Below are 21,230 nucleotides of genomic sequence, written 5' to 3'. Positions count from 1 at the left end.
CGTAATTATCTGCTCACACGGCGGGGTTTGAGCATACAGCTCCCACTTGCAGGGGAGTTGCCTTTGACAGGCAGTAATCTGGGCAGAGGAACATGCTGTTTTCAATTAGCAAGACATTTATTTGCTAAAGACACAAAGCGCAGGACACTGGCTGTATTTTGGTCTATATAAAGAGGAATGTGAAGAGCTACACTTGGACATTTTTTTGGTTTGTGTCAGGACTGGCATACTGATGTAATATGTTCTCTTTTTTCCCCCATAATTACCAGCATGTATTTGTCAAGGTGATGAAAAATAATGAAATGGTATAGCAATTTTTCTCCTGGAGTTTGGTTTAAATGCTTAGTTTGATGCATGACTGAAAAGGTGACTTTCTCCATGCTCTGCTATTGGTAATGCCGCATTTAAGACAAGCAGTTAATCCATTTTTAGTGGACAGATTGATTGAAACATCAAATATATGTGCTTATCTTTCCCAGAAGAAGGCTTAATTAGGCTTTTTTTTTTAACAAAAAAGATGAATATACTTATTCAAAGTGTTAACTGAAACATTCACGTAAGATGCCTATGTGATTCCAGCCTTGGTCTCCTGGTTGAGAGGTAAAACAACCAAAAGTGACAACAGTCTGACTTCAAGATAATTTATTATAAACACATTTCTTAACTCTGTATGTTTATTATATAAACATACCCTAAGCCTGACTATCCATTAAAACTAGGCTTTCACCTCCCATTCCTACAATCCAAATTTATCAGAAATCCACCCCCTAAGAAACTCTTTATGATCCCAACAGGCCTGATTCCTCTAGCTTGTTTTATTTCTAAACTATAAATATTGTTTTTTCACTCCTCAGTGTGGAAATTTGGCTACATCCATTTTACATGCTTACTGGAGTAGAAAACTGCCTAATCAGATAGGAAAACAGTTGGCAGTGTATAAATCAGGGTTTGCCGAGGATTTCAAAGTGTGAAACTGGGCAGACGAGCACATATCCTAGGAGTTCTGCCTTTCCCTAGCATCCCTGTAGAGATTTCACATGGCAAATATGATCACCGGGGCCATCTGTATAAATATATGGGCGTGTTGTCCTGAATTAACTCAGCCGCTCTATTGAGGAATGTATTTAAGGTTTTATTTTTAAATTTCCCCACCAGACTGTCTGAAAAACCAGGAAGAAAAATCTTATCATCTTGATTTTGATGAGGAAATCAATAGTAACATGTTCTTTACTACCAACTGGTCTAACAGAAACCCCAAAGTTAAGTTCAGGGTGCTCCTTAGTGATGCTCCAGGGATGAATTTATCCTCTCCTGTCCTGCAGGTCAGTAATGCTAGGATATTGAAGGTAACGCTGTGCTACAAACAGCATCTCTTATATTCTAGGAAAAAAAAAAGAAAAAAATCTTTTTACATACAAATGGGTTTACTGTAACATTGCCTGTTCTACTCAGTCGACATTCCTTTCTAACATTCATGTCGAAACAGAGTTAAGTAAAGATTCATGCTGTAGTGGTGACAGGAGGAGTTGTTATACAAGATGTAAAGTTTCCCTTGGATTTCATGTCACGATTTTTTCTCATTATTTAAACAAGAACTACATTGAAGTGGTGCAGGTACCAGGCAATAAAGATTTCCCTTGGTGCTGACAAACGCTGAGACCGCAAACGGAGGTGCTTACATGCCGCAAGAGATATTGCATAATGTTCTTTTCTGTTAAGGCTAGGGGTTGCTGTCACAAAGGAAACATCTTTATATAGGAACTACTAATACATAAAAAATATTTATTTCTCGTTATGTATGAAGATTTCACTTCCAGTGTGTTTTATTCAATAATGTATGGAAAGAGTTTCTAAGAATATAGCTTTGAGCCAGCCATATATATTAAACAGTTCTTGGACCTGCTTCAAGTATTTTCATAGTAATTCTGCTTTATTGTTTAGCAATACCTAAGTACAATAATGCAGGAGTATGTTGTTTGTTAAAAGTAAAATGGGGAGGAATACACATTTTGTGGAGAGATCTGACAAAGCTTTTGTAAGTGGTATACATGGGATGCCTACATATTAGATTCACAGGCAGCTTATCCAGTCCGTTTGTGAGGGTTTTGGCAAGTGAAAATTGTTTCTGTGGCTATAAGTTGTTAAAAAATAAAACAAACAAGGAAAAGAGTTTTGTTGGAATGCTGCAGTTCATCTGGGGGTCACTGGTTTGGGAATCGAGGTGCACATGATGTGTTAATTGAGAGAGGAAAAATTGGAGACAGGCCTTGATTTAGAGCAGTAGGTGGCTGTACCTAAGAAACAAGCACTAGCACAAAGCCCCCTAGCCATAGCGTTCAAAAGAGCAGTAAAATCACGGCTGGACAACAGTTGGAGTACTCAGAGTCTAACTTTTAGGGCTAGTGCTGCCTGTTATTTTGCTACCTTCCCCAAAGGACTGCAAGATGATAATGTAAAGGACAAGTGTATTTTATACTCATAAGTAGACTCCTTTTGCTTTCAATAATATGAAAGAGGGGGCAAAGTACTGTTGACAGGGATGTTGAACAATGAATTTTCCACTGAGGTTTTTAAATTTTGAAACTACTCTCTAATAAAAATGTCTGAAACAAAGCTTTCTAAAGTGCAAACACAAATTTTAGTAGCAAAAAGCCTTTTCTTTTGTTTAATGAAAATGCTAATTACAAAAACTATGCAAGTAAGTGTGATACTGTCACATTTACATTTATTTGTTATTTTTTGACTTTTTAGTGTAAAAATGCTTTTCCTGAAGTATGATAGGATATCAGCAATCGTGAAAATTCTTATCCTAAAAAAGCCATTTTGATAAAGAACTTTTTTCAGCTGAAATTATTTTGCCGTATTGAATGACAGACCAACCAGCATATATGCCTTTGTGATAAGCCTCATGACCGCATAAATATTTGCTAACTGCATTGCAATTGCTGCTCTCCAAGGGAAATATCTGGCCATAGTGAAGGCATAGAAATGGGCACAGATAACAGCAATAAGGTGGATTGGTAGGTGGAGTAACTGCCAGTGCCTTTCTCCTCTCTATTGCCTACCAGATATTCTTTTGAAAGAGGGTTGCGGTAATACTACATGCAGTTTTGTTACAAGCTGGTTCTTACAAAGTTCAGGCCTTTCACTGTGATTTCAGTAGGTTCCTCTTTGCCTCACATGACAGGATCAGAAATCACAGAATTATCCCTGGCAAAAATTGTCTTACTATCCTAGCCTTGACGATTTACTCTGGTGAAAGATCTGCTCGTAGGAGTTTTACCTACAGTAAGATGGCAGAATGTACAAAAATTCAGCATAATTCAACAAAATATGTTGCTTCTCTGCAATGCAGTGCTGCAGGAGCCTTGAAAAAACAGGTTTCCAGAGGTGATATTTTTCTACTTGTTGCAATGGGAGTATTTATAAAATGTGTTGCCTTTTAGCACCAAGAGTTTTCCACTGAAAACAGTTTTTCTATTTTAGGAATGGAAAAGTTATATAGAAATAAACTTACTAATAGCAAAGACAGTTTCTGGAATTAGCACATTGTTGTTCTGAATATCGACCGAACATACATTTTTGTTGTGTTTTAGCGAAAGTGTTGTTTTATGCTTTTCCAGTTTCAGCCCACTCAGTGGGCAGGGATTTTTGCTCAGTCAGGTACATAGTTGGGTACTGCAGCTGAGATTAAAAGTTATGTGGTTTTAATTGTTATCTCGGATGATATTTTCATCGGTGTGTGCCTATTATTTCTCTGCAATGGATGTAACCCTGCCTGACTAATGAATGGAAGTAGAGTAAGGCATCAATCACTAATGATGCTGCAGGGAAGGTATTTCAGAAGACTTGCAAATGTCATCACCCAAAAAAGACTGTTTTGTGATCTGGGGCTGTATTAAATGATGAGAGAGATTTCATTTTCCAAAAAAAAATACTTTCTCTAGGATTAGTCAAAAGTATTTATTTAGAATTTTACTTAAGTTCCTAAAGTCCTCTGGGAGGCCTAAGACAAAAAGGATACCTATGTATTCAGCATACCTGTGTATAATATGGACTTTCAAAAGATGAATTTAAATTAGAAAAATATGATTTTAATCAGCTGAGTATTGAAGACTTTAAAATGTCTTCAAAATGAAGACCTTTCTTATAATTCATCTGTGGGCTAAAAATGAAGACTGCCATCACTGAGGTTTCCTTGCTCTCCTAGAGCAGGTTTGGCTTATTTTCACAAAAATTGTTCAAATATTGAACCCAAAATATACTGAAACCAGGTGGATCAAAGTTAGGTGTGATCTAATAGATAAATCACTGCTCTCTCAGGTGCTAGGCTGCAGTTCAGTCTAAGACATTTGACTCATTAAATTAGTTTAGTGGTCACATCTCACATAGTTTAAAACAGTGAGATTTTCTGCTTCAGAGAGGAGGGAAAAGGGGCTAGCATGAATAACAAATTGTTTCTCAGCTTTAGGTGGTCTTTTCAGGCTTGAAGTTATTTTGAGGCAGAACTGAGAAATACAAATCGTCCTACTTATGTTGTCCTTGGCTTCTGAGTTAAACAAAACAAAACAAACTTGTCCCAGTATTCTAGTTTTCAAGATAGTATGTGCAGAATTTTGAGAGAGATGCTGCAAATATTAGGTTTCTCTCTATCTGAAGAGGCTGCTCATTACTATGCTGCTTTAATTATAGAAATGCTGTCCTCAACCCATTAATTAGAAATTCTTTTGAGCTATTATTAAAAAAATGCACAAAAGGTTTGTATTCTTCTTTTCACAATATTTACCTGAATTGGAGAGAATTAAATACATCTGAATAATGTCCTTTTTGAGCGGAGACCTATTTTCACTTTCACAAATGTGAGTTTAAACAGAAATGGAACTGGCATATTTGAAGACCTTCTTCTGTAAACCTTATATGAATAAAAATCCTCGTATATTTTATTGAGATAAATTGGCCTGTTCTCATGAATGATGACTGTATGCCTACCTACTTAATGTGTTATCTGCCAACTTCATCTTGATTATTATATTATAGATCATCTATTTCAACAGCATGAATATTATATTTACTCATTAAATTCTGTAAAGGGCAAAGTAACAGGTTCTGAGTTTGTTTCTTGTAGTCTAAGTCTTTTGTTTAGCTTTCTTTTTTTTTTTTTTTTTCTTTTAATTGCAAGACTTTATGGTCATCATAATCAGACTTTGCAAACATACTGTGTTAGGATATATTCCTGAACACAAGTTCGTTTTGTTCATGTAGTGACTACGTCTGTTTGTGATTCATGGTTTTATGATTGGGATTAAGCCATGGTTGCATTGTCATTAAAACTATGTGAACACTGTTCACCCAGCAATGCTAGTTAGACTTGGTTGTGTGTGGGTATACACGCAGTTCTATTGAGCTAGACCAAGCCCAAGATTTGAAGTCAATGCTGGCTTTCAGTTGGCTCTACAATACGTGAGAAAGCCTAATTTAGCATAAATTGTGCTGATACAAAGTTAACTCATCAGCATTTTCTCAAAATGCCTGATTTAGCAGGGTGAGTTTTTCGCAATCGACACTTTCTGTCATTTTTGATCTGATACTAAAAGGCTTGAAGCTGGATTTCCTCTATTGCTGAACCGTTGTCTTAGGTCATAGCTCCACTATGACTCTATGCAGTCTAAGCTACTTTGACTACTTTCTTCTTCTGCCTCTGACTCATGCTAGTGTGAGTGTTTGTGACCAAACGTTGGGTCAGATTACGGAACTGACCCAGCGAAACTAATCTGGAAAAAACATAACAGAATTAATTTTAACTTGCATCTGTTCCCTAATCAGGCTTTTGCATTTCTGTATTTGTGATGGAGTAAAAGAAGGATATCCATAGAAGGAACAAGCAGTTGAAGGTGCTGAAGGAGGAAAGAGTGTTTTTTTTCTGGGTCAGTGCCATCCATTTGCTGACATAAAATGTTCACAGAACTAGGATCTTAGAGTGATACAGGATCCCAAGTAGTACCAATGGATACAGGTAAAAAATATGAGCGGATGGATCTGTAAGGAATCATGAACTGATAATAAAAATAATAAAAAATGTGCTACTGGATTAAAAAGAAATTGCATTTTTAACTTGCATTTTACTCAGTTTCATTTTTTTCATGGAAATTCTTCTAACAGTCAATAACTCAGTGAAATTGTTTGGGTAAAAATTTACGTAATGTTGCTTTCCTGCAGTTCTCCCATACAGAAGATAAACATCCTCTTTGTGCCTGTCCTCCCCCTCCTTTTCCCTTTTCTTCCTGGTTTATAGAATATTTTTGAATTCATTTAGAGATTACTTTTTTTAAGGTTATCACCAGCCTTGGGCCTCTGGAGTTCATTCTTAATACTCCAAGTCATCACAGAGTTCATCATGGTAAGCAGAAAATGACCTCTAATTCCTCAGTTACTTTTTCTCATGGTTGCTATACTGTAGCACTGTATACAGTTTTATATTGTAACAATGAAACAAAGTTAAAATGAAAACTGTATTTTAGTTTATTGCAATATTTCTAGTTTTGATCATTGCACAAAAATAGTCATTATTCTGTTAGAAGTCTCACAGCATTTGTAAAAAAAAGAAAAAAAGAAAAAAAATTAAGTTTCATTTTTAAACCTTTACATCTGAGCTTAATAATTGAGCAGAGATCAAGTTTGGATAATTTGAAATAATTTTAGCTTTTGGGCAAAACTGTTCAACATCTGTGACTATGAAGAGAGTGATAGAAAAATATCTTGTCCTTCTCTGATTGCTAAAATGCTTGTCAATCATTAACAGATGCTCTTGCACGTCAAATTCAAAGAGTGAGTATGGTTTTCCTTTGAAAGAAGAGCTGTTAAATGTTTTAGTGGAATTTGGTTTCAATTGACTGAATTATTGGAAAATCTCACTTTGCACATGAACAATATGACTGATATGACTTTTCATCAGTATTTAGAGGCAATAAAGACTGTACTGCACGTCTAAATTGGGTTAATAACTTCACTGCATTGTGAAAAATGTCATGAACATATGTGGAGAATAAAAGTGGGCTCCATAGATGCTATTGGGTCATCCAGTGGGCATCTTGTAAAGAGCAAAGATAACAAGTAGAAAAGTAATAGGGAGATGGAGATAATTTGAAACAGACTCAAATACAGTTATATGTACAGAGGATGTTATTAATATTTATTATATCCTGCATGTATAGAGTGTTTATGGCACTGCACAGACTTTTAAAAAAGGCTGGGGTGCTGTAAGTGTCTAATCCTTAAAATTTGCACAAGTACTGGTAATCCTGGAGGGAGACACTCTGCTCTTATTTGCTCTGCTGTAAATCCAAAGTAATCCTCCTAGCCTGATCCTCATCTGAGTTGAGTAGAATCACTCCAGAGCTGATCAAGTGTTGTACAGAACTGTTCCAGAGAAACTCTGCAGACTTGGCGATATGTAATCAATGGTTTTTTTGCTCATATTGCTGATAGGAGAGCTCATATTCAGATACGTTTACTGCAAAATAGATAGAGGGATCAATTTTCCTCACATTGAAGTTAATAATACTGAAGGCAGGAACAAACATATGGCATATGCAGAGGATATGCAGAGACAGCTGAAAGCCATTAATGAGAAGATTGTGCATACATGTATTTGGCGTATTTTTTTTTAGGTATAAATTGGTTTATCTGAGCTGATTTTTATTGTTTGCTTTTTAATATTCCTTTATAAATATATTGTAGCTAAATTAACTCTCCAGTGAATCCTTTGGTTTCACAGAAAGTTTAGCAATGACAAGTTTGATTTGTATATTTGTATTTGAGTAGTAAGAGAGTAATACGCATAATACAAGTGTTTTTATAGATAGCTATGGAGTGGTAGGCTAGCTGCCTTTTAAATTTATTTTTATAATAGAAAATGATACTAACAGTGAAAGTTCACCTTCATAACTCAGTTGCATTTTCTAGAATTCGTACATGTGTTTTAATATATGCAATTACTGATCTCTAAATGATTTTATTATAGGAAGAAATCCCTACTGCATTGACAAAAATTATGGTGGTACACTCATTATTTGGGACAGGTTATTTGGTAAGCGAAAAAAGCTATTCTCCTTATAATTAGTTTGTGTGGCAAATAAAAATTCTTGTACTCTTAGATTTGATTGCTCTTCTTTTCTTTTTGTTTTTCTTCCATCAGGAACATTTGAGGCAGAAGATGCTAAAGTTGTATATGGCTTAACGCATCCAGTAAATTCATTTGATCCTATCCTGCTCCAGGTGCTATAGTTTGTTTCCCTGACTCTGGTATCTTTAGCAAGCACTCAAGGTCAAAAGAAACTGTTAGGCACAGTGGAGGCCACCAACACACTTTTGTGCCGTTAGCCAGCTATCTTCAGTATTTCATTGAAAAACAGCTATTTCTTACATACCAATTTCAGTGTTCTTGCACACACAAAATGTTTGGTTCTACTCACTGCACTGAACACAGGCAGAGCGTGTAAAGCCATCATGAAAATATTAACTAATTTCACTGGAGATATAACAGGCTAGTGATTTATTTATCCACTGAATGCTGTCTGTTTTACCATACACAGAGCAATATGCAGGGAAGCACAGACATAAACTATATTTCATCCGAGGTTTATGTGTCCTCTAAATATTGCTATTTCATAAATAATCCCATGGTACAATATCTTTGCTTTGTTATCTCTTCTGCATATTGGCTGTTCAAAATATCCCAGAATGGTTTGTATTGACAGCATTATACAGCAGCCATCATGGTTTCAACAAAAGCTATGGAACAGTTCGGATAAAGTTAAAAAAAGAAAAAATAAGTGGTTAGTGTGGTGCTTCTTAGGCTTCTTTGTCCTTTGGCTTTACTTCAGCTGAAGAAAAATTCTCTGTAAAAACCTCTGGTACTGAGGAGCATTGAAGTCCCCATTTGCTTTTCACAGCTGTTCACCCAAGCAATTATCTCAAAGAGTGAGAAATTCTGCCTGAAGAGGTGTCTGAGCTGTAACCAGGAAGAGTGGCTACAGTGTGCAATTATATCCATACTAGCGCAAACTAGGTAATTTAGGTATTGATGGTGTGTCATGTCAAGGCCTCAATTACCAAATCCTAGTTTAAAATTACCATAAGTGTAACTGTCCAAAACACTCTTAAACACTCTGGATTGATTACAGGACAGACAGATTTTCCTTTGGGCAGATGTCCCATAATCCTCACTATAAAACAAGGGCCTGATATGGCTCCTGCCTACTTCAGTCAGGTTTTCTGAACTTCTGACTGTCTTCATTTCCTTTCGCTCTATTACAGACTGAAAAACATTTACTTGAAAGCTAAGAATAGAGTAAAATATAAATTTTATTTTACTAACAATGAAAAATTACTTGCTCTTTTTTCACAGTTACGTCCCTTGGCTCATATTTGGAACACGTTTTGGGCCACACCTGGATTCTGCAATAAGCTTTCTGTCTTATTCAAAGGGCCAGGCTGGGGACCAGGCAAACCTAGACTTGGCCTTCCTGAGGAAATCCCAGTGGTAAATAGAACATGCAGAGGCTTTCAGTTTTATGTAATTTACTTGGACCTCTTAATGCTACTGGATCAATGTTAAAAACTCTACACATGCTATTTTAAATTAGCAAATTAGCAGTCATAAAGCATAGAGGAAGATGAAATGGGAACAGAAACTGAAGGAAATGAGTGTTCTAGCTATGTTTTTTCCTTTTAGTTATAGGAAAAAATACATCTTTTCATCATTCATTTATTAAAGAGATTTTCAGAATTGTTCTTTAGAATAAGGTTGTTTCTCTTTCTTTTATCTGTGAACATGCACACACAGGTAAACTCTACCTCAGATTAAGTGGTATGTGTATGTTTGATAACAGATTATCTTTGTGCAATTATTTGTGTCTGTGTGTCTTAATCTTTTTTGTGTTTGCAATTATAAAGAATACTAAAGAATAACAGGCAAGAGTCATTGAAGACTATTATCTATTTTGCTTCATACAGATCACTGGAAAAGAAGTTCCCTACAACCCAAGTGTACCTGCCTATCTGAATTGCTATGCAGTAGTACATTTTGTTGTAATAATGGACTTGTATATTGACCTGCTTGCTACAGTGACTGTAAGTAATCTCTGCCTTTATGAGACTGGTAGATGCAAATATTGCCCAAGCTTTAAAAGGAACATTGTAAAGGAACATGGGTCTCATGGTACTCGCAAGCGGGAAGCTTGATAGGAGCATGAGTTCAGTGCTAGAGGAGCACTACTTTGGGGCAAAAACCTTCCTCCAGCCTCTAATGTACAACATTAATACAAACACAGCGACCAGAGGCAGGTATTTATTACCCTGTGTTTGAGTGGACGGGATCTCTCTGGTAACCTGATAGGATTACTCTGCGGGGGTACCGGGCAGTCTCTGAAGCTGTACGCTGAGGTCATCTCTGCATGTAAGAAGTGAGACATTAACTGCTGCTACAGCTTCCCACCTTTGGCAACTTCTGCCTCTGATTGAGTTTAAGCTATTCTGTACCTCTTGTTCATCTCTATAACGGATCACGCTGCAACTTCAGGGAATTCAGAGATTATAAGTCATCTGTTGTATCCTTTCTGAGGACAAGGAGTTAAACAAAAGGTTGGGATAAATATCTGCAGCATGTACAAGATGCACGGTACACATGATTGCCAGTGTTCTTATATTGAGAAAAATGTCTGAAAGGTTTCAAGATATGTTTGTAGATCCCTTCATACCACCAGCAAGCCATATTTACCCAGGGATCTAGCGTTTTTTACTTTGCTACTGTTGCTTTTTGCAAGAACTGAGGAGTTCACCTACGAGTTTCCTCCTATTTTTTATTTTCTACTGTTTTCTGGTCTTGGAAAGAAAAATGGATGGTCCAAATTATTTTTTCTACTCATAACTGCAGCTATTTAAGTAAGAAGGAAGGTTGGAAAAGGCAAAAAGGAAACCTCCTGAAGATCCACCATTTATGAACTTATGGTAGCAAAACAAGCAGAAAATTATCTGCACAAAACTGTGGTGTAATAAGGTAGTAACGATAAGAAGGAGGAGAGCAGCACCTCATCTCAGGACACAAACCTTCAGCGTGGGTGGAGAGAGTCTAGTCCCCAGGCTGAGATCCAGGATCGTTGTGCAGTGTAGTGAGGAAGCTGTCATGAGAAGGAAGCTTGTGTATGAATAACTTCACTTGGCAAAAGCTTTCTTCAATATCAGTTTTCCACTACACTGAATTATGAAATGTCTTTGGATACAACTGGAACTTTCTGTCTGGCTATGAATTATGTCATGACTGTGGCATAGCTCCATAAATGGAGAGAGCTAACTGTTTTCCTCATTTTTAGGTATAAGTTCCATTTCATAATAGCAATAAGACACAGCACACAGCTATTACATTTCTCAAGTGATTACAGTTGCTCAGTGTTTGGTCTCATGCCCTGCAGAAGTGTTAAGTTTCTCTATATGCAAAGAGCAACCATATACCTTCAGTCTGAATGACATACATTTAACTTCAGAGCAAAAACAAGAAAGAACAAATATATATATCTTCCACAGGAGAGAGCGTACAGTGTTTATTTTTTTATATAGCAATCTGCATTACATCCAGAAAATAAAAATTACCTCTGAGCTCTGCACATCCAGGTCTGATCCAAAGCTCATTGAATTAATGGGATTTGGATCAGTCCCAGAGAGAGTGCTAGGAGTGTAAAACTGCAGTACATTCAAACCAAAAGTCTCATAGTTTCAGAGCTGTATGTATCACATAAATCAAAGTCAAGTGTACCTTAAACACATTTTGGAGTGCCTTTTTATTGTTGGTAGATACTGTAACACTTACTACCTGTGACTATAATACTGTGAGTATCTGAGCAGTTTCAGTTAGACAAAAAGAAATGTTGAAATAAAATTGGTCTTTTGAAAGTTGAGAATAGAATGAATACATCCATTCAGTAAGACGTCACAGAGTAGTATGTATGGCACATTGCTAAGAATTCACACATTTTTCGGAGTTTTCAGTTAAAAGAAGATGCATAAAAAGACACCTAAAACAATTTCCGTAGCATTGTACTAGCACTCTGCATTTGAATATCAAAAGTGGATGGTATGTGATAGTGGAGCATCATTAAGTTATGAAATGTGCTGACATCTTGCATAGCAGTTTATCTGAAGCTCTGAGCACACCAGGATGAGAAAATACATTGGTATTACTCTTCAAAAAGACTAGAGCAATCTGAAGTCCTTTGAAATGTGAAAGTGAGTTTGGAAACTTTTGATTCTTGTCTGAATACACTTTCAATTGGAATGGCATATTTCCTGGGTTTAAATGAGTTATTTCTTCTTTACTAAAAAAAAAATGCTGTGGTAATCTGTTGATTACAAAGCAATGTAAACGACATCCCAAAATTCCATAATCCCCTTTTTTAAGGCTCCAAGACATTTTTAAAGCTTTCAATGAAACCAAAATCCAACAGAAATATTTTTTTCTGTTCAATTGCAGCCAATAACCACATTGCAAAGTTGTGACTGACTTGTAACTGAGGAACCTGCTGTGGTCCCACAGGCTTCTCTGTTTATGCAAATATTCCAGTATATAAATACTCATTTATTTTATACACACATGCATGCATATAATGTTTAAGTGGAACGAGGATGCTAGACTAACTAAGGTGTAAAAGGCACATTCTTTTCACACTGCAACTTGCAGCATGCAGATTTAATATATGATGTTTAGTTTAGTGATATAACCCACTGACTATTTTGTTGATTTTGGTAGAGTAATGCCTCGAAAATGGATGCCTCAGCTGCCATCATGGGGTGATACAAGTTTGAAAGTAAATAAAAGAATCAAGGGAGTATGTAACTATACCATTGGAACTGTAAAGAGAAAGTTACAGAAGCAAACTAAACTAAAATAAGTAGATATTTATGCTGTATGACTGATTTTCTAAAAGTTGTTACCCCCAAATGGCATTATGCTGTATTTCACCACAGATTTCTTGGTAGTCCTTGACTAGGAGCCCAAATGAGGGAACCCCTTTTTTTGCTGTATGGAACAGCTTGAATGTGGTACATATCTACAGTGAAGGATTACTTACACCTTCTACCTTCATAGTTGCCAGTAATATTCATGCTTCGCCATTCATCACTCCAGAGGACTTTGGAAGTGGAAGGCAGCAATACTGTACTCAGTCTTCTTTTGACATTACAGTGCTGTGCATTCATGTGAGTCTTACAATAGTGCTAGTTTGCAAATAACTGGGATTAGCAGGTTGTGCTTCTAGATCCTTCCAGTCCTTCGCATTCTGGGCCACAGACAGTATTGGACCTTAAAAAGGTCTACAAATGGATACCATTCAAAATGGTATGGTTTAAGTAGGAGAGTGTTTGAAAAGAAATAAAAATTGATCTGAAAAAGGAATCTGAAAAACAGACAGGATCATGCTTAGCTCCAGAATCTCATATATCATTTTAACCTAGAGGCTAAGGGCTTATTTATATTTGACTTTGTTCTTCCTGAATTATAATATTGCTTCAGTTCTTTTTTCTACTTTTATGAAATTACATTGAAATATATTTACAAGTTTTTTACTGGAAATTGAGTCTCATCCATGTTTAAAACTGAATTACAATTTTTTCATTTCCTTTCAAGTTCTTCGTCTACAATTTTTCTTCCTTTGTTAGAGAAATGTGTGGAGTCAAATAGTAACTCCAGGCTCCAGTTTTGCACCTGTTAGAAATACTGTCTGAGTAAGTGAAGTTGCAGAATGACACACCAAATTTTTGTGGAGAGAAAGCTTTAATCTGAATTACATTACTTTGTCACTGTTATCAAGTTAATCATTTTGTCAATGTCTATCAACAGAGAATAATAACAATTAGCATTGTATTAGCCTTCCTTTTTGAAAGGAAACGTATTTTCCTGAAAAGATGCTAATTTCAAAAGAGTCATTTTTTTTCTTACCCTTTTAGAAATGGTTATTAATTTTTTTTAGCAAAGAAAAAAGTCAGGGGAAGTTATGAGAGGAAACAGCAGTAAAATTATGGCAGAGAAGTTCTTTTTCAGAACAGTATTTTCATCGTTGATATTTAAATCCATCCAAATCCATCTCTTATTTTATGGACCTTACCCTCTAGACTTACTTTCTAGCTAATGGCAAAAAAATAGAATCATTCAAAAAGCATTCTCCCCTGGTTACAGAGGGAGTTTAGGTTAATAACAGGCTTTTAGGCACTTCACATAAGGTACTTAAAGTAGGTAGAATGAATCACCATCTTAGTTTTCGGAAACTGGAATCACAAGGAAACCCAGCTGCCTAGACCTTGGTGGCTATTTATCTAATGCTAACCAACTAGGAAGCTCTGAGAAGGGAAAAAAGTCTGAAATCATGCAGCTCTTTTGAATTGGAACTTGGCAATACGTGTATTTATTCAAGGTAGGTATTGCTGGATCCTTACCTGAAGACAAACGGTAATGTTATTTCTCTCAAAACTTTGCAGAGATCACTCCTTTTCTATAAGTTGTTATTTTAACCTTATTGTTATGTAGCAGTTAGATTACTTGCTCAAAATTTGGGTTTGTTGTTCGGTTCTCTTTGTTGCCTAATGGGGAGGCAAGGCTTTACCTTCCTTTTCTCAGATCAGTGCCCTGTCCATATGGGGGCATTTTAAGGCAGTCTGTAGAAGCTAGTCCATTGTATGGAAAAACAAAGCAAAATAAGACCCACCTGCCCGGAAGGAGTGGGTGCAAGAGAAAGTGTGATTCTCCAACTTTTAAGTGAGGACAATTTCTAAGGAGGAAAGAGTGCTGAATTCCAGTCCCAGATCCCTGGAAAATCTCTAGATCTGAAAAGTAAGCAGTCACTGAATAACATATCAAAACATTTCCGAGATGTTTATGGGTGAGTTCCCTTATCTCTGTGCCAGATCATGTTTTTCCTTGCTTGCTTTTCTTCAGTACTTGACCCAGTTTCTTCAGGACCCAGTTTCTACAAAAAGATGAAGTGGAAGTTGAACTTAGTGTGGCTACATGAGCAGTTTAAGAAATATTCATGATATCAAACACAAATAAAGTCTATAGCTGATTTTTACCAAAAAAAAAAAACCCTTAAAAAAAGCTCTGTCCAAAAAATTCATCACTTCAAAATGAATTGCTTCATGTTAACAGTAGAAGGTCTTTTAAACTTAGGGTAGCTGTGAGATTTTCTGAACATACATGCTCAACTTTTCAAAAAGAGCCCCTTCAATTTAATCCTTTGTTGCTGTTTTAAAAAAACCTATAGATAGAGTTTGTAAATGCCTTCCAAGTGATACAAACCTTGACCAAGGAGTATAACCCAGTCAAAGCACGTCTGCTTCCTTGAGTTAAACAGGAATCTCAGAACATAACTGCTCTACTGAGTCGTACCAAGATTCATCCAGCTCCATATCCTGTCTCCTGTGGTTGGCAATAGCAGATACCAGAGGGAAGAGTATAAAAAAAGGTTAGAGAGCATCCTTTCTCTAGGTCTATCTAGATGGTAATCATCAGTTTAAAGTTTTGTAAGTTTATCATAATGAAGGATAGAACTGATTACATATACAGCAATTTTCTTGCAATAATGATTTTGATCAATCCTGACATGAATCCATGCAACAGAGGAGCTTGACAGCTGTCATTCGTGACAAGCGTGCTCTGGTTTTTAAATTGGTTAGGCTGTTGTTTATCTCTTTCATTGCTGAGATTCTGTTTTCCTTGCTTAATAAGTGTTCATTAAGGATATCCAAGTAGGTGCTTGTGATTCTACAGTAAAACAGCAGAACCCTACCCAGCCTAAGTGTGTGGTTTGATGTGTTTTGCAAACACGGGCACTATAAGTTCACACAGCTGTAAAACTTGAGACTGTCCTCCTGCGGCCTCCCACACTCACAGATACTTACCTTAGATCTCTTTGAGAGGTAGAGGCCACCACTGAAGGAAGGTGGCCATGCCACAGAGTGAGATTTATTGAAATCAAGCTTCTAAGCAGACATTCATAGGTTTTTATTTTCTCCCCACACCTGCAATCCTGAGGTGCAAGATGTTGTTCATAAACCCTATTGCTATTCAAATCAAAAGGATTCCTATAACTCTGCAAGATCCACTACTTTTGTTTGGGTTTTTTGTTGTTTTTTAAGTAAAAAAACAAAGGCAGTTCAAAACTAATATTTGAAAGGAAGTAAGGGAGGTAACAAGAAAACTGATTAAATGTTTGCTTTTCAAAGGCAGCTGTGTAGAATATAAAAGATGATTTAATAAATGAAAAGAAGAATTTCAAACTTCACAATGTAAAGTATTTCTTTTTCCCTGAATGTTATTTTTATCATTTAGATGTACATTTTAAGGATATAAATCCTCATGCTACTATTCATCTGAATACTAACACACGTGTTAGTGTTTAAAAAGTGTTTTAAGTCTGAAGTCAATGGCATGAGTTGAAGTGTTTTGCTGTACTGAGAAGCAAGTGTCAAGTTGTCATGAAGGGAAGATATTAATTTTGTTCATTTTTAAAATACGGCTATGTTGTCACATCATGCACTTCTTATTCTCACCAACATATTGTTTTCAGTATTCCCTGGGATTCATAGGTGGCAACTGTAAAGACATGGTAATGTGAGATGAAGAAAAAGAGCAGGGATACAGTGATTTTCATTTAGAAATAAGATTGTTCCCTCTTGGGTAGAGACATGAGGGAATCAAATAACTTCAGGAAAATGTGTAGCACGAAAAGGAAGTGTCTTAGGAATTATTTTGGAAATACAGTGTTCAAGAGACAATAAGAATCGTTACTCTGCCAAAGCGTGGTATCCAGAGCAGGTATTTTTGTTTTAAAAATCAAAGTAACATAATACTTTAAAAGCAGACACTAACATGACTAAGTGAGGAAGCTGAAGGTACTATGCTGTTAAAACTCAGTTTATCTTCAGAAAATTACCCTAAATGAATAATTTGTCTCCTTTTTAACAGATGTTGTCACAGGGAACTGTTCTCCTGAGAATTGGCGTTATGATTCTGTCCCTGACCTCTTTTGGATTACTTATGGAGAACAGGCAAGATATAAACCATGTTTTTTTCTTCTGTTATTATGTATTATTTATTATGATATGGAAATCTCGAGTGTGTCAAACATTATATTGATAATGAAATACAGATACACTTTGCCATTCACATTGCTAGCTATTGACTAGACGGTGATGTATATACAAGTAGACGATCCCGACAACCAGGCGTGTTCCTGTAGCAATTAGTGCCTGTATCTATATTGTTCCGTAGAGAAGAGTTAGGGGATGGGTTACTCCTGTCTGCCTTTCTGCCTGTGTTCCTTGGGGACTCATGTCTGCTTTCAGGACACCGGCAGGCCAGCATGGCCTGCAAACTCTGTCCCAAGGCTGTTCAAGCTCGGACTGCGTGGGTGGTCTGCCAGGTCCTGCAGCATGCCGTAGATGTCCGATAGCTGGTGGCAGGAAAAAGGCCCACGGTAGGTAAGAGTAGGCTCAGACTCGTGTGAAGGATAGGGTAGCCTTAAAAGTTCTGTACCCAGTAATCTCTCAAAAGCTCTCTGAAGACTGTATCTAATCAGTATGGATTCATACCAAATTGGATATTGATGATTATACCAACCCAGTAAGACTTAGAATATGAGGTTACTCAGGATGGGCACCCTGAGCCTACAAAAGAGTGAATAGCGGCTCCAGTTTCTTACAGAGAAAGTATTTGCCCTGCCAGAAGAGAAATGTAGAATAAAATATTCATTTAAGACTGCAGTGGCAGTCCCTCTGCTTTGCACATATTATCCGTTATGTTTTCAGAAGTAAATACCTTTCACTTTTATGTACCGAATGGTTTGTTTCAGGATAGGTGAAAATATAAATATGGGTGATGCTTATCATTTCCTAAGCCAATAATGTGAATTAGTAAAAATTTATAGAACTAGACCAATGAAAAAAATTGTGAACTACTCATGTAGCAGTTTTCACAATTTTGCTGTTGTCAGTTTTAAGATTGAAAGTCGGTTAAATATATATGTTTGTATGAGTTCATATATATTCTGTGAGTGTGTGCATGTGTATTCTCACCCCCCGCAAATTCAGTGTTATAACTTCAAATAAGGTTCATACTAAAAAATTTAAGTGTAAAGTGACTACGTGTAAGTGCAGGACACTGCTGACTATTTCTGTATTCTGACACGTCACTGAAGTTAAAAAAGAAGAAAAGACATTAATCTGAATTACTTCTTGCTTATAGGCCCAAAGCAGGAATTTTGGAAATCATTCGCTGCTCAGTCTTCTTAGGTATATACAAACTTGGCTACTTAAGGAGTCAGTTTTCTCTCCTGGACTATTCGTATGAGGTAAGATATTTATTTTGAAGCACCTATGCTGAAGACTCTAGAATTATTTTCTTTCAGAAAAAAAACAGTAATTCTGTCAGTGGAATAATATTAGATGTTTATATTATGCTCCCTTATTTTTTATAACAGTAGTGACTAGACTATTGCATTTTCTCTTAGCTCAGTTTCTCACTTTTTATAATATATTTGTAAAAAATTTTTGATTTTGGTTACATGGCTGCTAATTTACATTTTAAAAAGTCAGGAAAGTGAGATTTAGTCCTTCATTTCAAAAATAATTTATCAGTGGCTAAATGCTTTGAAAGGAATACTAGTAAGGTGTTGTTGAATTTGAATTGACTAACTCACCTTTCACTGGGACAAATCCGAAAATGCTTGGAGGCTGGGAGAGTCTTAAATATCAAATATTTTTTCTGTGCTAATGCTATGCCTCAGGGATACACTTTCAGCAACTGACAGAGTTGGCCATTGGACTAAATGGACCTTTGGTCTGATCAAGTATTGCTGTTTTTGTGTTCTTAGGACACATTTTTATACTGTTTGTGACTTTTGCTTTTTTACCACCACTTTTTTTTTAGTGCAGCTGGTATTTCGTATTAAAATAATTCTTTTAATATGATCTAAATTGAAGGAAACTGAATCATTTATCATTTATCATTTTTGGATCCAAAAAACATTCCTAAGTCACCTAGCACTGGTTACCAGCAAGGCTGGTTACCAGCAAGGTTATGAAAGGTTTACTAGACCAGTAGAACAGTTACCTTTTGGCTTAAAAACAGGAAAAAATTCGAATAAAAACAGTAAGGATCAAGGCTTACATCTGTTAGTGGTGGAATTCAGAATGCTTCCATTGACTTCAGAACAGTTGCACAGTTTGTAGCAACTGATAACTTTCCTAAATGGATATTTCTGGTAATGCTGCTGAGATCAGGCAACAGCTGAATGGAAAAATACCTTACACTGGTGGGACATATTTTATTTGTCTTTTTCCCCGTACAGGACACAATAATTATTAGATTTAATTCTACTCAAGAACTGTTTTATCTTTTTTCTTATTGTTATATTGTTAAAGCCTTGGTTTGTAAACCAAAGAGCTTTTAAATTGCTTTGATAAGAATCTGCTAGAACCATAGAAAATATTTGAAGGATTTTATTTAGTTAAGTATCATTTGGAATATGTTTTTAATTCTTACTGAGTAGCCTATTAGAACAGACAAGCTTGAAGCAAAGAATATTAATATTTGGCAATTAATTCCAAAGCTCTTGAGCTATAGCTGTCTGGCTTGAGATAGTTACTTATTTTAACTGAACTCATAAGGGAATTATATGTAAAAGTATACCATCTAAATTTCAAAAAAATGTTTCATTTATTTGCCTTTCTAAGGTGTGAGTATATATATGTGAATGTGTAAATAAAACTAAGAAATGAGTAGGGGTAAAATATTCCCATTATCATTCCCATTATTTGGAGGTAGCTATACATTGTCCTCTTCTATCATGAAGAAGGAAAAATTAAATATTTCTTATTCTTTTCTTTACATATATCTGCCATTAAAATGTTATCTTCTTTGCTGTCTCTAGCTGTTTGCTATCTTATTTTGCTCTCCTTTCTTCTGTCTAGTGTTTTAGTCCCTTATTTTGCACTGGCTAGGTAGTGATTGCTAACAAGAAACAGGAACAGCTTACTCACATTGTTTTTCTTTGAAATTCTAAAAGAATGGGTGTCCTCCAAATCGTTTGCTGCCAGAATAGGTAATGCTTCTGAACAGTGCTAAAATGTCAGCTGTGAAGACTTGTATTTTATCACAAATCAGCAAGTTTGTGATGTTGACCTTCAAAGGTCCCCCATCTTGATATAAAAGATTTACCATCATGGATTTTGCTCTCAATGATTATACAGTTTCTGGACTGACAATAGGACTGCTGTCAAGAGCGGTAGTATTGTTATAATGGGATTTATGATAACAATTATCATGCGAAGGGAAACTGATGGAGATCATCAACTCTTGTTGAAAAGTCTTCAGTTGTTACTATTTTCTGATCATTATTGACTTGATCCTTTTGGACCACCAGTGACCAGAAAGTTTAAAAAAAAAAAAAAGTTTTTTCCAGAAATTAGAGTTAAAATTACACCTAAAAATTCTCTCTGTTTAACCTTCAGAACAGTTGTCTATAATTCCTCGTTAAGTAGAATGATGTAGGTAACTTTAAACATCTTATGAAGTCCATGAACATCTCTCTCATATGCAATATTATCTTTTGTTTCTGCCACGTTTTTCCTAGTAATTTTTATGTGCTTGCTTTTCAACTCCCTGTGCTCCTTCACTTTGTTTCTCTTTGAAATTCACTTTTTGAGAGGTATAAATTAAACTATTTATTTAATCTATTTTTTCCCACATGTACATGTTCACTGTCTTTTGTATTCACCCAGATTTAATGTATCCACTTTGATCTGCATCTTAATGTTATATTTTCATACTCATAATCTATAATATACTTAAATAATGTACTCCTTACATCAAAAATGTTGCAGTGTTATGAAATAATTCTGAAATAACCCACTATTCATGACCGGTAGGAAAGATGACCGCATCAAGTAAAAACAACTTCTGTTCTTTCAGTTCTTGGCCTATAAATTATGCCTTTTAGGGCACTTACTTAAGGATAAAGAAAAATAAAACGAACTGCAAGAGGCATGATGGCACTCTTCAGTGTGTCTATAACTTAGCAAATAATTCTTTCTCAGCATTCTTAAGTTAATGGTGTACCTTGGAGCAGATAAGTGCAAGACTGATTTTGCCATATATCATTTATCATGGTGAATCATTGGTTAAAAAG

General features: G+C 35.9%; 1 protein-coding gene across 10 annotated transcripts in view; it reads left to right on the top strand.

Moving 5' to 3' along the window:
• AGMO (alkylglycerol monooxygenase) overlaps window positions 1-21,230 on the top strand; it is a 318,841-nt gene that overhangs the window by 97,672 nt on the left and 199,939 nt on the right. For all 10 annotated transcript variants that reach the window (XR_011139628.1, XR_011139627.1, XM_068935009.1 and 7 more), the window contains 7 exons: window positions 6,331-6,397; window positions 8,021-8,086; window positions 8,195-8,274; window positions 9,407-9,541; window positions 10,015-10,131; window positions 17,009-17,091; window positions 18,287-18,392. Coding sequence is in view for 8 of the 10 variants with exons in the window: in XM_068935009.1 (XP_068791110.1) it covers window positions 6,331-6,397; window positions 8,021-8,086; window positions 8,195-8,274; window positions 9,407-9,541; window positions 10,015-10,131; window positions 17,009-17,091; window positions 18,287-18,392 (654 nt within the window). In the remaining 2 variants the exon portion in view is untranslated. The remainder of the gene's footprint in view (window positions 1-6,330; window positions 6,398-8,020; window positions 8,087-8,194; window positions 8,275-9,406; window positions 9,542-10,014; window positions 10,132-17,008; window positions 17,092-18,286; window positions 18,393-21,230) is intronic.

This window comes from Struthio camelus, chromosome 2 (assembly GCF_040807025.1).
Source record: "Struthio camelus isolate bStrCam1 chromosome 2, bStrCam1.hap1, whole genome shotgun sequence".
Classification (NCBI taxonomy): Eukaryota; Metazoa; Chordata; class Aves; order Struthioniformes; family Struthionidae; genus Struthio; species Struthio camelus.
The sequence above is the reverse complement of the archived record's forward strand: the minus strand, read 5'-3'. Positions and strand labels throughout refer to the sequence as shown.